At 40.1% G+C, this 15,996-nt stretch overlaps 1 protein-coding gene across 1 annotated transcript; it reads right to left on the bottom strand.

Annotated features, from left to right (window-relative positions):
* Window positions 1-5,718: 5,718 nt before the first annotated feature.
* Window positions 5,719-8,350, bottom strand: hoxc11a (homeobox C11a; the record flags this gene model as incomplete). The annotated part of the gene is given in 3 exon segments (XM_083895093.1): window positions 5,719-5,951; window positions 7,458-8,322; window positions 8,324-8,350. Coding segments are annotated over 3 exon segments (1,125 nt in total).
* Window positions 8,351-15,996: the final 7,646 nt, after the last annotated feature.

Genomic DNA, 15,996 nt, shown 5'->3' with positions numbered 1-15,996 from the left:
GCAACGTGTCTTTTTATGTGTGAATCTGTGCCTGTGCGACATTTTCAAAACACCACCGTGTCATTTATGCGATGTAAAGAGAAATAAATGTTCAAAAACACATTAACACCATGTGTCCTTGTTTTTTTTTTATACCCCATTCCTCACAAATACGAACAACAATAATAATAATAAAAAATGTGGCCTGTTACGACGTGCCTCTGAAGTTCTTCAGTTGTTGTGATTTTGTTTTGTTTTGAAAACACAGTGCGTTCGTGCTTTTATAACTGTAGAAAACACCTTTAGCTAAAGAAAACATTAAACATTAGAAAGCTCGTGATATAAACACTGGCATGAGCCACAGAGTTCCATGTAGTGGAATACTTGAAGAATATGCTGGTATAAAGGATTAGTACGGATATTATTTTCACACTCCAGCTCTCTCTTAACACACACACACTACTAACCACACCTAATGTAAAGCTGAACTCACCCCACTGACACACACACTCACACAAACCTGCTTTACGACACATTCAAACACAGTCTGTCGGCTTCTGTCTACTCAGCCTCGCTATTAAAAGAGAAGAAAAAAAAGAAAATAAAGGAGGTAAAAAAAAAAAAAAGAGTGTCATACACATAAAAATAAATTAGGCCATGCATGTACAACTTGTCAAGGGCCACTGAGCTATAAATAATTATTTATTTAAATGCAGAGAACATTGTGATTCCTTGAGACACTGTCATTGTGACGTCACACGTGGGGTTTTATACAGGACAATGTGTGCAGTGATGTAATCGAGGTAAAAACAGTTTAGAAAATAATTAAATAAGCCTTTGATGCCATAGTACTCATGTATTATGTATTAGAATGTAACAGGTGATGATAACATTAGGTCTGAAATCATTATTTGACAATAACGTACACACACTAATGCATTTCTTTTATACTTTACACATATATAATAACTATAGGTGGCTCTACGTGAGTTTGAAAATAATAATAAACCTTCACCTAAAAACGTGTGTTGCGCTTGTGTGTGTGTTTTCTTCTGGAAACAAAAGGGGGGAAGGTAACACTGTATCCCAGTGAAAACATTACAACAAACATTGTGATTTACTTTCTGCAGATGCTTTTACAAACTAGTTTTGTGCTTCAGCCAAACTTGTACAAGAAGGTTGAGGAAGAAAGTTCACGGTGAGGATATAGTTTTTTTTTCTCTTTTTATGTGTGTGTGTGCTGTATTTTTGTGTGCGTTAAACCTTCAAGGATTTCTTTACACACAAGTGTGTAACCGACCCTGTAACACACACACACACACACACACGGAGTTGATTGCGACAGTATTTCACCACGGTCTTTACACTTGTCTAAACTACAGCCCAGACTTTCCGCCACTAAATTTTCGTCCAATTGATTCCAAACCTGGGGGCTGTTATTATATTACGAACAGGTATGAGTGCCGAATGCTGCGGGACATGGAGGCATGATAGCGGCCTTTCCTTGTTGTGCTAATCAGGATCCAGTGGGGCGACACACACACACACACACACACAATAATTTGCTGCTGGCAACCACTTAGAAATATCTCTCCAGTTTGGATGCTTGGTGCTTTGTGTCGTCCCCTCTCATGCTGCTTGTCCACTGCATGCACGAGCTCAAATTTACGGTGCCAGAATCATATAAGTTTCTTAATTAAAAACCAAACTGCCATCAAAGTGTTGCATTATTACCAGTGACAACAAAACACCAAACACACACACACACACACACATATATATAGGCTTACACGCGCGCGCTCATTTGAGTGTTCATACTCAACTGAAAACTTTGTAAAGACAATAAATAAACAGCTGCCTTCACGTGCGTTAATGTAAACTGAAGTGTTTGGAGAGTTATTTTGTTGCAGCAATAGCAGCAGCTCTTTTTTTTTTTTTTCTCCTTTTACAACGCCGAGCTGTTTTATAGCCCTGTAGAACAGGATAGGTGCTGAGATGTGAGTAGTACACTGTGGTATAAAACCATTCAATGGCCTATAACCCACTGATTAGCATTTGCAGGAGGGGAGAAAAAAATGTAGAAGAATGGTAGTTACATCACAGTGAAAGGTTTAAAAAACACACACACACAACATCAAGCAGAGACTTAGCTGATGAGTATAGTCGTTTCGAATAAGCAGAATAAAATATTAGAAATATTATAATATTAAAATACTTGTATACACGCTTACTTGGATATTATTTGTAATTAATGTTAATTTTAAGGAAACGAAAAAATGTTTTGGGTGTTTGTTATTCATATTAGATTATTATGCAATTCCTCGTAATGTTAGTGAAATATAGAAGCCTGAGTAAATAATATAATATATATATATATATACACATATATATGTACTTTGTATATGTGCTTTGTTTTGTCAAAATAAAACAACAAAAACTCACTTTCATATCATAAAATTAACGTTTTCAAAAATAATATACAGACTCCATTAATTTCCTCTCATACACCATAAAGGCAATAAAGCCCTGTATCTCCTCTGCCCCCTTTGCTTCGCCCCATCTGCATAAAAACACACCGCCATTTTCCCTCACCCTCCATGCACAACACCCAAGTGCACCAGCACCGGCTGAGACGTGACAGGACAGAGTGGACTGTCCTGTCACACAAGCACATCACACGAGAGAGAGAGAGGGAGGATGTCTCCGAGACTAATAATAGCCGACTACTCTGATGTCACCCGGGCATCCATGTCAGGAAACGTTTTCGAGATTCCGTTGAGGAAACTGAACAGAACAGGCCGGGGGAGAAACAGCCCCCGTGTGGCTGATACACAACATTTGCAGGAGCAGCCTCTGCAGCAGCAGCAGCTCTGTCAGTGACGTTCTGTGCTGGAGAAAACTACAAATTACCCACGTCACCGTCCCAGGGCCAAGGTTGGTGGGTGTGGCGAGAGAGAGAGAGAGAGAGAGAGCAGATCCTATAGCCTTGATCTCAGTGTGCATCGCCTTTCTTTTGTCAGAACGGCCCCCTGTCCTTCCCCATAATGCACTAACATATGCAAATTCAGCTTGATTTCAGACACAGAAAAACACAAGCAGTACTTAATTAAAATAAATTGTACCACGAGGATAAAATTTGATCACTCCACCCACATGTTTCACCCCCTCTCTCTTTTCCTTCTTGATATTAAAACACGATCAAAACGTTAACCTTCAGGTAAAACTGCTTTTTGTCTCAATGACACTTGATCCACGCACGCGCAACAGTAATCAAAAGGATGGACTTATTCACACGGACTCACACACACACACACACCCGAGTACAAACCTTTGGTGTTTGCACTCCAACCATAAAACCACCCAATGCTAAACACACACACACCACAGTCACAGTCACACACCTCTGTTTTTTTTCCTGCAGAAAAGACAAAACATAAGTTTATATCAACATGTTTTAAACCGTCTCATGCGTGAAAACGTACACATTTTACAAGGACAATAAAGTGTATTTACTGGGCGTGCTAAAGCCCGGCGAAGTTACCTGCTGTAGTTTAATGCGAGAGGTCAAAGTTGACCTGTGTACACATTCCATTTTCTGTTCCCACTCACTCTCATTGGCCCATTCCTGTGCCGCACACATTTCCGGGCTGAAGGGGCTCCTTGATTCCACTTTATTGCAGTGGGTTAAAGGTGAAGGCCTTGACATTATTGAAGTTCAAAGACTACATTTAATTATGAATTGTAGTTAATGCACACGTGCAATCGTCATGCACATACGCTGAGTACACAATAGAGTACACACACACACACACACAAGGCATGAGGTTACACACACACACACTGCATTGCAATTATGATTTGCTTTCCCTTGCTATAGTTAAAAGCCCTGACGCACGCCACAATTAGTCCAGAATTATTTATTCTAATCTGATGTGCTGAGGTTTGGGGTGAACTCAAGACAAATGGACTATTATTTTAAATACTTTCACTAAAGGCTTTCACTGAGATTCAAAACATTACAGCCTCGTGACATCTGCCACATATTAAATGCTAAAAAAAAGTAAAAGGGTAAAAATAATTATAGAAAACACAGAGTGATCCTATAATGAGGTGAGAGGAGTGACAGAGGGGATGGCTGCACAGGCCGAGTTCATGTCGAAACGTCTTGGAAAGTTGTGTGTGTGTGTGTGTGTGTGTGTGTGTGTGTGTGTGTGTGTGTGTGTGTGTGTGTGTGTGTGTGTGTGTGTGTGTGTGTGTGTGTGTGTGTGTGTGTGTGTGTGTCCTCGGACATCCAGTCTTGCTTGTTTACTATTTACTGCACAAGTGAACACACCATTCCCCCCTGAAACAGACGGTGCAATTAAGAGAAAAAAAAAATAGCCATTTAGTGCCCCTGTCTTTATGGCAGTGTCTAGACGACAAGAGTGGCGATTCCGTTTAGTGGGCACTAAAAAAAAAGAAGGAAAAAAAAAGGTTATCATTCCACTCTTTCTCTACATTTCTGACATGTTGCTAAAAAGAAAAAAAAAATTCAAAACCTGAAAACTAAACTCTCAAGCAACTCAGTGGCAAGTGCGGACCCGCCGACAACCAACCAGCAACATCTATACCAGAGCAAAATGTGTGCAGCACCATGAAGTGGACGCTCACACATTTTTGTGTAAGTATACACACGTTCCGCAGGCTGTATGCAGGACAACAGTTTTAAATATAAATAAATATATTTTTATTATTTATTTATTTACACACACACACACACACTTGGGTGAAATGGCTATTTTCAAAAGGTTCTGAATGGAGACGAGCGGAAAAATTCCGCAGAATAAAAACTGCACCAGTTATTATAAAAACAACAATAATAATAATAATACTATTAATAAAAAATTATAATAATAATAACAATAGCACAAAAAGCACAAAGTCGTTGTGGTTTGCCTATACGTTTGTGTTTATTTTATAGGTATTATATTAATGATACACAGGCCGACAGTCTGTTCTTCCTCTCTGGAATCCAAAGCACCAATGTTTTTTTTTTTAAGCAAATAATTTAACGAGTGTTAAAGCTGGTTTAAGTCGTAGGGGCAACTCGATTGAAAATAAAAAACAAAGCAGCAGGGATTGGTAAAAGGGCAATTCAACATACGCCTATTTACAAATCACGAATGCACATTGCATAGGCTGCTCTGTACAGGAGGGTATACTTTCACAGATTGGACGTCACAGTTTCTCACTGCTGGCGAAACAAATGCAGCCTTTGGAGATTTACTATAACTTGCTCATATACTCTGGCCGAGAAATAATTAGATAAGGATTTGCTATATACAAAGACCAGAGGGGGGAGACGGGAAAGAGCTAAACGTTGTCTGCGCGAGGAGGATTCAAACTGTTACATTTGATATTATCAACAAATATGTCTATAGGAACAATAGAATAAACACAATTGGGAATCGTGATAAATAGAGGGGACATATTCAAGAACTGCATATAAATGATTATTCTAACCACGTGGGCCTTTTTCTGGGGATCAGTTACAAACTCTTAGCCGCCTTTTTGGTAACAAGAAAATGGCGACTTCATCCCATGCTGGCCTGCTACTCCCACTGTCCACTTTAACATTGCACTGTAGGTGATATGGGCTCCTTTAGAAAACGGTTATGCCCACGGTTACAATTCAATGAGATTGGAGTAGGCCTTTTCCTTAAAGTCACTGACCAAGACTGTGACACTCTCTGCTCCTGCTCACAGTAGGGGGTTTCCAGAGAAGTACTGCAGGCGATCTCTGCTCAGCTTCTTCTCTTTCATTCTTCTATTCTGAAACCAGATTTTAACCTGGCGGTCGGTGAGGTTTAACATTCGGGAGAGCTGAAGCCTCTTTTCTTTGTTGATGTAAACGTTAAAGAAGAATTCCCGCTCCAGCTCTCGAATCTGAAACTTGGAGTATGGACACCGCTTCTTCCTTGTGCGAGGAGTGCCTGGAAATCAAATGTAAACAAACAAAAACACACACACACACACACACACATAAACAGATGAGTGTCACTAAAAATAGCAATAACGTCACAGATGGAACAACAGGAGGAATTGTGCGCAAAGGACAGAAAAAAGCAGGGTTTTTTTGTTGTTGTTAGAGCTGAGGTGGCGAATGGTTTGCCAGATGCTGAGAGAAGCGGTTTCAGTGGCATTAGTAATGACAACATTTCAGTCAACATTCATCAAGCAGAGTAGCCTAACTGGGGCTATCAGATAAACCGGCCATAAAGAGTGTTAAATATCCGAATCACTCGGAGTAAATAATATCAACTTACAGCTTCTAAGTACGTGTTTATCTGTTATGAATACACGACAACAAAAGTATTTTCAGCGCATTATGTGCGTCACATTCCTCTGGAGCTAAACTAACAATTTACACAGTCTTTTGGCAGTGGCTAGAAAAAGCATTGGCCCCGTTTGCAGTGGCCCTGTCACTGTACACAATCATACAGGTGACATTTGTATTATTATCAATATTATTATTATTATTTATTTTATAAGTGGTGGTCATCATCAGCTTCAGCTAGCATGCAGATCTCTGCCTGCAGGACTGTTACAATGTCCAGGAAACTTAAACACATAAATAGACCTATACTGTAAGTCCTGCACCTACATGAGCATCACAGCACACACACACACACACACACACACACACAAGCAGCATTTGTATTGCATGCTGGCCATTCAAAAATAAAAATGTCACAGTTTTGCATGCAAATCACGAGTGGACAGGTGGAGCGTTAAAGGAAAACACACTGAGATTTACATTACATCGGTTTGTCCCTGCGGATATGGATATACATTAAAAAAAAAAGCTATATGCTATATTCTCCTTATACAAGGACTGTAAAGCATGCACTATATATTCTAAAACAGTGATTTCATTACGCATCTGACTAGATAGATAGATAGATAGATAGATAGATAGATAGATAGATAGATAGATAGATAGATAGATAGATAGATAGATAGATAGATAGATAGATAGATAGATAGATAGATAGATAGATAGATAGAGACGCATTTAACCGTAAAGTGTGTAATAGTCAGTGCAGCATGACTTTTGCGGGCAAACCCAGTACTAAGCGAAAAATTCACAAGACGCCAAAAGCAATGTTCTGCCCAATTGGTTTTTACTCTCGACAGCCCAACGAGAAAATCCCTTAAAATTCCCAACGCAAGTTCACGATCAAAGTTAACATTTGTCACAATAGCTCTCTCTTAAAATTTTTCACAGACTCTCACCATAGAGGCGTCTGTGTATAACATCCCCTTTTTTTTCCAAAGCGCTTTCCCATCGTAAAAATTCTTCTCGTTGCAAGAAAGAGCTTTGTAGGGTTATAATAAAATCCTTTGAATGCTTATAAAACTCCACATAAAATCTGACCGACAAAACACCGGGCTAGTCCCCTTAACCTTCCCCCATTTTACTGCTTCGGTATACCTACTCGTGTGGCTGCTCTTGTTGGCGTTCCCGTCCTTGGTTGTTGCGGAGGAAGAAGTGCAAGAGCCTGAATTTGTATGTTCCTCCTCATCCTCTGGGTCTTTTTCCTGCTCCGGAGCTCCGGGTACGGAGGCTGTGGGCTGTTGCTGCTGCTGCTGCTGCTGCTGCTGCTGTGCAGACTGCTGCTGCTGGGAGTCGCTTTCCAGTTTTCCCCCCTCGCCCTTTTGTAAACAATTGTCTGACTGATTGTCCGTGCTGCTGCAGTATGCGGTCTCGAAAAAGCGGTCGAAACCTTGCGGGAGGACGCTGTTCTTCCCCACGCCGGAGTAAAAACCTGTGGAGGGGTGATTGGAGCCCGGATGGGTGTGATGGTGATGGTGGTGGCTGTACACGCTCTCGTTCTTCATAAGCATTTCTGTCATGGTGGATGGAGGAAGACAGTCCCTATGCACCAGATCCTCTCCCGAGTAGCACGATGCATAATTGCTTCTGTGGTGCCATTTACTAGCAGGGTCTAAGCCGTAAGAAACTTCCCGTACCGGCTGCACTTGAGACAGATTTGTGGAATAAGGGTAGCTGATTTGCCGGGACGGGGCCTGCGGAAGAAACGAGGAGACGGCAGAAAACTCGGGGACGTAGTAGGTGCAGCTGGGGAGGTAGATGTTGGACGCGCAGCCCGTCCTGTCCCCAAACTCGGATGTCCGGTCTTTGCGCGTCTGGGAGCAGAAGTTGCCCAGATTCACAGAGTTAAACATCTTTCTCTCTCTCGCACTCCGTGCTATAGATAGATGTTTTGGATACGAGCTGCAGCAGAAGGGGAAAATTTGGGAAGGCGAGATGACGCGCAATCCGTCTAAGTCGCCCCGCAGACACGTGATCGAAAGTAGATATTGTCATATATCAATTTGGAAGAGTTGGATGTGTAGGAGTGGTTGGCTTTAGGTAAGATCGAGGAGGTTCAAACGAATATTTTTCAAACACCACAGGCGCACTACGAAAACCAGTAACAGAATCCTGTTTGCTGGCTTATGACAATTATGTGCAGTGTGTGTTTATGTTTATGGGCTGGTGGTAGCCTAGCTAAACAGCTCCAGCTCCTTAAACAGGCACAGGACAAACTGCAGAGTGCACTAAGTGGCATGGGTTTTATAGTATTATCGAGTGTTACAGGTACGATTATTAATAATATTATTATTAATTATTATTATTATTATCATCATACTACTACTCCTTATCATGTTATTTTATTGACTGAATGAGGATTTGCTTCCTTCAAAGAGAAAACACTGATGCATAAAATAAATAAATCTGCGTTAGGTATGGGAGGAGACGCCCTTATGAAACGCAAACCAATGAGCTCATTCATTCTTTCTCTATTTGCAAAAAAAAAGTTAAAGAGTGAATGATTCGTGCTCTCCTCTGAGACTCCGCAATACATCTTCACTCCTTAACTATGCAGGAGATCTTTTCATAAGGATTATATTAGTTCTTTTGATCCCCTTTCCATTCTTTAATAGTGGTCACATAAATCTGCTGAACACATGATTGTTGAGCTGGAGTTGTGGATGAGCCGGAGCTCATCTACTTTAACTTATGCAACATATTCATTTATCCATTTCATTTAGGGTTTTGTTTTTTTCTTCTCTCTTGCAGCAGATGAAAAACATTACTACACTGGATCCGTGGTATACGGATCTATAATTATGTTGTAAAGTGAAGTTGAACGAACGGTTAGGCAGCGTAGAATACACATGTTGACCGAACAAGCTGAAGTAATCGGCTCACTCTCATTATTCTCTTTGACTTTGGATCATGACAGAGTCCATGAAGGACAACTGCGCATTCAAAGCCCAAGTTCCTGGAGTTCCTGCTGGATTTATACTCCCACTGAAGCCCATGGAACCGTGCTTCTCATCCAAATGTGCCCTCATTACAATCAACACAAAATCAGAAGAAAAAAAACAATAATTATTCCCCCTTTCTAATTCCAGTTGTCAGCTGTTATTGACAACACCGGTTATAGGAATATGAGCATCTGTGTTAAATATCCACAATGTTGAGATATAATATTTTTGATGTGAAACCACTCGTATGAAATCAAATGTGTTGTGTTGCAGCATTTGCCTCTAACCTTCAAAGCAGAGCAACAATTAGTCCTCTTGTAAACGGCTACACAGCACAGGCCACTCACACTGGGCACACACTGACCGAGCAGCATGAATATCCGACATTTCCCTCTAAAAATTAAATAAGTCCCAGCTGATGCTCCAAGCTGCTGTGATCATTTTATTTCCCCGCAGAATGTCGACATTTATCTGTGAATGACTGTTAAAAAGAGAAACGTGTCGTCTTTTTTTCCCTTTTTAAATATAATGCAATAAAATGAATGGTTTGGAGAAAAGATGCGCCTGCGTGTTCTTTCCTGCGTCATTGTAAACTTTTAATTGTTCTGTTGAGGGCCATATTTGACTCTTTATAGACTAACTGATACTATCACAAGGTGAAATTAATATGATGGCCCATTGTTTATGATTATAGGCTGCTTCCTAAATGTTGCAATAGACTCTTGAATTATTAGCCAATATTCCAATAACACTATACCGTTCCATTACAAATAGACATACTCACGGGACACCTGTGTTGTTTAAAAATAATGGAAAATAAAGTTAGTGTTGTTTTTTGTTGTTGTTGTTGTTGTTGTTGGTGCGCCCAAATCTCGAAAACAAGCACCATCATCAGACTTGAGTGGAGGAGAGAGTCCATAGCGTCCATGCGTGTTTGTGAAAAAGGTGGCATTGGCATTAGCTTGTTTATTACGCCACAGACAAAAGGTTGTCTCACATGATGCATCCCGCATCCAAGTACAAAGAAAGCAGACAGCTGTCCAGACACAGCACTTGAATTTGACCACTAAAATTCTCTCTCCGTCCACCATAAAAGCCCGAATGGCTGTAGTAACGTTAAATTCCTTTGTTCTATAGAAAAAACCATAAACGTTGAGAATGAGAGGAATTTCAGCAACAAGATATTCCGCACCAGTGCGCCGAATGCACACGCAGCACAACATAACGCAGAAATCAGTGCGACACATATAGCATTCGAGCCCTCATTAAAAAAAAAAAAAAAAAAAAATGATTAGTCATATTATTTACAGCACATATTCTGAATAACTCCAAAAATACACAAGAGTCTCCAAGTATGGTTGTGTCTCGTGACGCCCAGCTGCGGATGCAATAATCAACCGCAGCTATGGAGATATTTGTGTAAACATCTTGGCCTGTAGCCTGTGGACACATGCTCGACACATGCTGCAACATTAGTGTGTTAAGCAGTCGCATAAGAATAATAATATTTCGCACATCAAAATGTCATAGCTCATTTTAGCAGTTTGAAATACGCAAATACACTGCCATCAAAGAGTGAAACACCGGGATTACATTTGAAGATGGTTTTCTACAAGTGACAAGCCGCCATTCTAATCACTTGTACTGGATGTTTTTGAATTACGCCATTTAAAATGCATGTCAACATAAACCCGATCTTGATTTAATGCTTAGAAAAAAAAGAAAAAAAATCACAATTAAAATAAAAACTTTACTTTTAACGAGCAATAATAGAAAGAAGACAGGCAGCGGCCAAACAACACTGTCAAATCATCTCGTCCTCATTTCAATGATGCATATTAACGCGGTATAAATAAGTGATGTGTGTGTGTATGAATAAATGATACACATAATAAAATGTAAAAGTTAGGACTCCTTATCAAGACAAGTGAAAATGCAAAAGAGGAGCTGGCTTTAAACGAGTGCACAGTACACAGGAGGAGCTGAGGCGTTTAAGGGAGTAGGAAATAATAATTCCGGCTGCGTTTGAGTCCCAGTATTTTTCATAATGGGACAAAATATGAGCAGTCAGCGTCCATCACTAAATTTTACGCCTTGCGAGGATTCAAACACTGGATATTGTTGCCTTGGAGCGCTCAGATCACCAGTCAAAGAACACGGTTTACCATGTGTTTATTTTTCTGGATGGACGACTCACAGCAGCAGATATATCCCGCTAGCAGTAGGACCCAGCAAGGTTTGATTTGGTTGCACCAAATGAGCAGGCTAAGCATATGCAGAGTTTGCACGCAAAGGGCTTTGTATGAGTTATTGTCCCGTGTTTATTCTGTATTATAAGAACCCACACAATGATAAACAATAGTGTTAATGCAGCTTCCAATAATCTATAACAATTAAAAATGTGTCGGGGTCCAAAGTAAAAGGTGGTGGTAAATATTTACCATTTTACTCTTAAATATCACTGTTGCAGCACTAACTTTACAACCGTGTCTGAAGAATTCCAGCTATGCATTGCTACCTAGGAGCATAATTACAATGGTTAACATAGGTGTCGCCCTCTTGTTAAGAGGAACTCTGAGTTCAAAAAATGGCACACCTAAATATTACACTGTGTATGTGTGTGTGAGTCGGTAAATCAACATTCACCACACACAGACACTGGGACAAACAATTGGCTCAGTAGAACAGGACGCTGCTGCACAGCGAGCTGGTGTCAAGGCTAAACGTGGGAAGCCTGCAATCATATTACTGTCCCCTCATGGCCTAGATAGGTTTAATTGGATGTAAGTCGGGCAGTTAAACTTGGTTGTATGAGTTGCGAACAGTTTCAAGCAACACTAAAGAGCCTTGTGTCTTGTTTCTTTCTTTTCTTTTTTTTCTTCTTCTTCCTCTTTACTGAGGTCTGGGTGAATGCACCCAGCGTGGAGTGTTTGTGGTGACAACAATAGCTTACAAGATAAGGATGTGTGTTACTGTTACATTTAGAGCAATCTCCAGAGTCCATTTCTCTTTCAACCACCAGGACATAAAGCTTTCACAACAATGTGTTAACTTTTTTATTAGAAGCATTAAATGATATCACATCACAAGAAAACGTCCAATGGTGACTGCTGGCTCCAGCTCCTGTGGTGTTATTTAGATGGCCTGGAAAAATCCGGAAGTGTTTGGACAGTTTACCACTGAAGTGGATGTGTGTTCGAATACATTCCAGATAGTTATAATTAAACTTGTGCCAGATATTTAGCTTCAGATTGATAGTACATAGTATTATATACAAGGAAAAAAAAGAATATGCATTCGAGTTAAGAAGGTTGTGTCGACTGTGGCCCGCATCATGTCTGTATAATTATTTATTTATTATTTTAAAAATAACTATAGTCGCGGCCTGTGCCGCGGACTGCAAATAATCAAAAAGTTAATATGAATCACTTTTTAAATTTTGTGCATTTTAAAAGGTGTACAGTGTTTGAACACAATTTAGTGCTGACTAATTGTCACAAATAGATTGTGTTTGGTTCCTGAAATTACGCACAAAATTACGCACAGGACCTGCGAACCATTACGCAGCTGATTGGTTTAGATTATGACCAATTGTAAGTAGTTTGGCGACGAGGAAACATTGATAACAAAAACACATATTTTTGACATAACTATGTGCACTTATAATAATACATATTTAATTCGTCAGCAGTAGTGCGTGTGTCACGTGGTGCTATTTCTTTAACCATGCGCTCAAAATCTGTCAGTTCTGTCCAAAGTCGTTTGAACGTGTTTGTATAAGTGTGTGCGCACAAACACAAAATTGACTTAAATTAATGTGTGACTAGAACTACAATTTGATTCCAGCGAATATTATTATATTTTAAATCGATTAAGAACACGCGCACAGTTTGTTATTTACGCACCGGGGTCAAGATGCATTATTTTAGTTTGCACTGGCCTTGCACGGCAGTCGCTCAGTATGTGGACCAAAAATAGCAGCTCTGAGCTTAACGCTATACAGACTCGGATATCTTTGAAATGCCTGCTCAAACACTCAGTGCTCATGTTTGCTTTGCCGTTTGAGCAGCAGATTTTTTGCAGAAGGCTTTTTTTTGCTACAGATTCCAGACGTTTTTGGTGTTTTTTCAAACACGCAAAGGAACTTGCACATAAAAATATTGATATCCATAGAGAAAAACAACGTCCAGTTTGCGTGTGCACTGAACCGATACTGGACAAACTTGAACAGGTGACAGAATTTTCCATCTGAATTCGCAGGGGCTTGAAGCAGAAGCAGCAGCAGGCACCGACGGATGTGCAGCTATGTGCTGCTGCTGCTGCTGCATACTTGACCTTCAGTGAGTCCGTTAGGCTCACAACAGTGCAGCCACGACATACTAAACATGCAAGAAAACACACACACACACATATGTATATATCTAAAAGAGAGAAATGAACAAAGAGTGGATTAAATAACAGCGAAGAAATGTTACTTGGTAGAAACAAAACACTGCAGGTGATCAAATGTGTACACACTCTTTCTATGTTGACACTGCTGAGTCAACAATTCCAACAAAAAAATGTGAAATAGTAAAGATTCAATAATGGGCCGAACGATGTCAACAAAATAATAAGAACAATACTAATAATAAAAAATATTGGCTACTGATTCGCAATCGTTTCATCAATCAATTCAAGATGAAAAAAAAAAAACATGGTCTGAGAGGAATTCGCCACTTTCAAGGCAGCAATGAAAATTCCACACTGTATATTAAAGGCTGCTGCACGTGGAGCCATGCTATTGAAAAACAAATTGATAAAAAAAAAGAGATAGGTTTCAGGAAAAACAGAGCAGCTCATAGAGAAGTCATTTCAAATCATGTGAAAATCAATATGTAAGCGTTGTGAGGGGGACTCAAGCGATATGGATCTGCCACGAGAAGATTTCTATATATCCCCCTGATTTTCTCCCGTCACATCACAGCACTCTACTTCAGAACACACACCCACACCCCCACACCACCACCCCCCCCCACACACACACACACACACACACGCACACACACACACACTTCAGCAGGAATAACATGGCTTTCCATTTCTCTAGTCAGCTTCGTACCATAAACGGTAGAGGGGTGGCGGGGGCGTAGACCACATGCCACACAAGTTCTCTGCGAAGGGCACTGTGAAGCTCACTGACCTTTGGGACGCGGAGACAGGGCCGCCGCCATAAACAGATTTAGCCAGTCTCAAAGTCAAAAGTGCCCAAGAGCAGTGAAAGACCTATTGTAAAGACCTGCAAAGCCAACTGAGGTTTCGTCCTGTTTTACAATCCAAATATCGGGAGGTTGTCCACAAATGGTAGTAGATTTGTTTTTGAAATATTTTCTATTTCCCCTTTAAATCCTGCACCAAGCAAATTATACCAAAGCTGCATACAGACAAATCATGAACGTGTAAACTAACACGGGCCACTGCGTAGAGAGGATATTTGTATTCTGATGGACCACAACGGACGACAGGTAAAAGGAAAAACAACGCAGGGACATATTAGTTTACTTTGCTGGACGTGGGTACATAGAGGTATTTGCCACATATGGTAAAATGACAGAAATACCTTAACAGGCTACACAGAAGAAAAAAACATGGCTCATGACATCAACAGATCAGTCGACGCCCGGTTTGAAGTTCAAGTTAAAAGTGCATGTTCATATCCGTTTGGCACAGAGCAAAGACCAGTCTGTGATATCATTCAGTGCAAACAATCCCACCGTTTTACACAAGAATCGTGTCACCAGCCTGCAAAACTACACATGTTATAGCTGAATCTTCTCTTTTACCATCTCCCACTGTGTCAAAATACATTTGATTTAACAAAAACATACGAATTGTCAATATTGTTAATATAACCTAATTGTTTGTTTCTCAATTATCTAAAAACAGATGCGTTTCTTTGCCGTTAACAGTGATTTTCTCCCACTCTCCTTTCACAAGCGCATTGTTTACAAGCTGAAACGCATGTAAAAGCAGAAAAATCCTCGGCGTAATTAACTTATTGCAATTACCGACGTTTAAATTTCAACAGCGCGCACATGGAGAATATTCTCAGACGCCTTTTAGTTGTTTTAGAAAAGATCTGTTGCATGTGTGGCCTTGAATATATTTTTATCCAAATAGTAGTTGAGAAACTCCAGAACATTTAAACCAAAACACTCACGACCACAGTGCGTTTTACTCCTATTATTCTCCACTTAGCCATTTCACAACAAGCACAAAGCATTAGTTTATCTGCTTCCGTGATCAACAGCGCGTGCGATTGGCTAAAAAATATTAGAGTTATGATGAATGATGTCATGTGCATGATCAAATCCAAGATTCAAAATTTAAGATGATTTTATAGACTATTATATCATATTGTGACATCTGTACTTTGGATACACTTCGCATCAGCCTTTCCAACTAATGCAGTCTGAAACAACCATGGGCGCATGGATGATTTGCGTGCGTAAAAGGATCCAATGTACATACATACATTCTAAATTGTATACATAAACAGGCGTGCATTTCTCTTATCATCCAGACAAAACAATTCACACTCAGGTGCTACGGTGTCAGTGATGGACATGAAAAAGATTCACACGTATACAAGGATTCTCAAAACCGTATTTCATCAAATGCGTAAACGTATATGGAGATCACTTCTGCCAAAACATAAAA

The sequence above is a fragment of the Microchirus variegatus genome (assembly GCF_963457635.1).
Source record: "Microchirus variegatus genome assembly, chromosome: 9".
In the NCBI taxonomy this organism is placed as follows: Eukaryota; Metazoa; Chordata; class Actinopteri; order Pleuronectiformes; family Soleidae; genus Microchirus; species Microchirus variegatus.
Note: the sequence above shows the minus strand (reverse complement) of the source record. Positions and strands in the feature narration are given on the sequence as shown.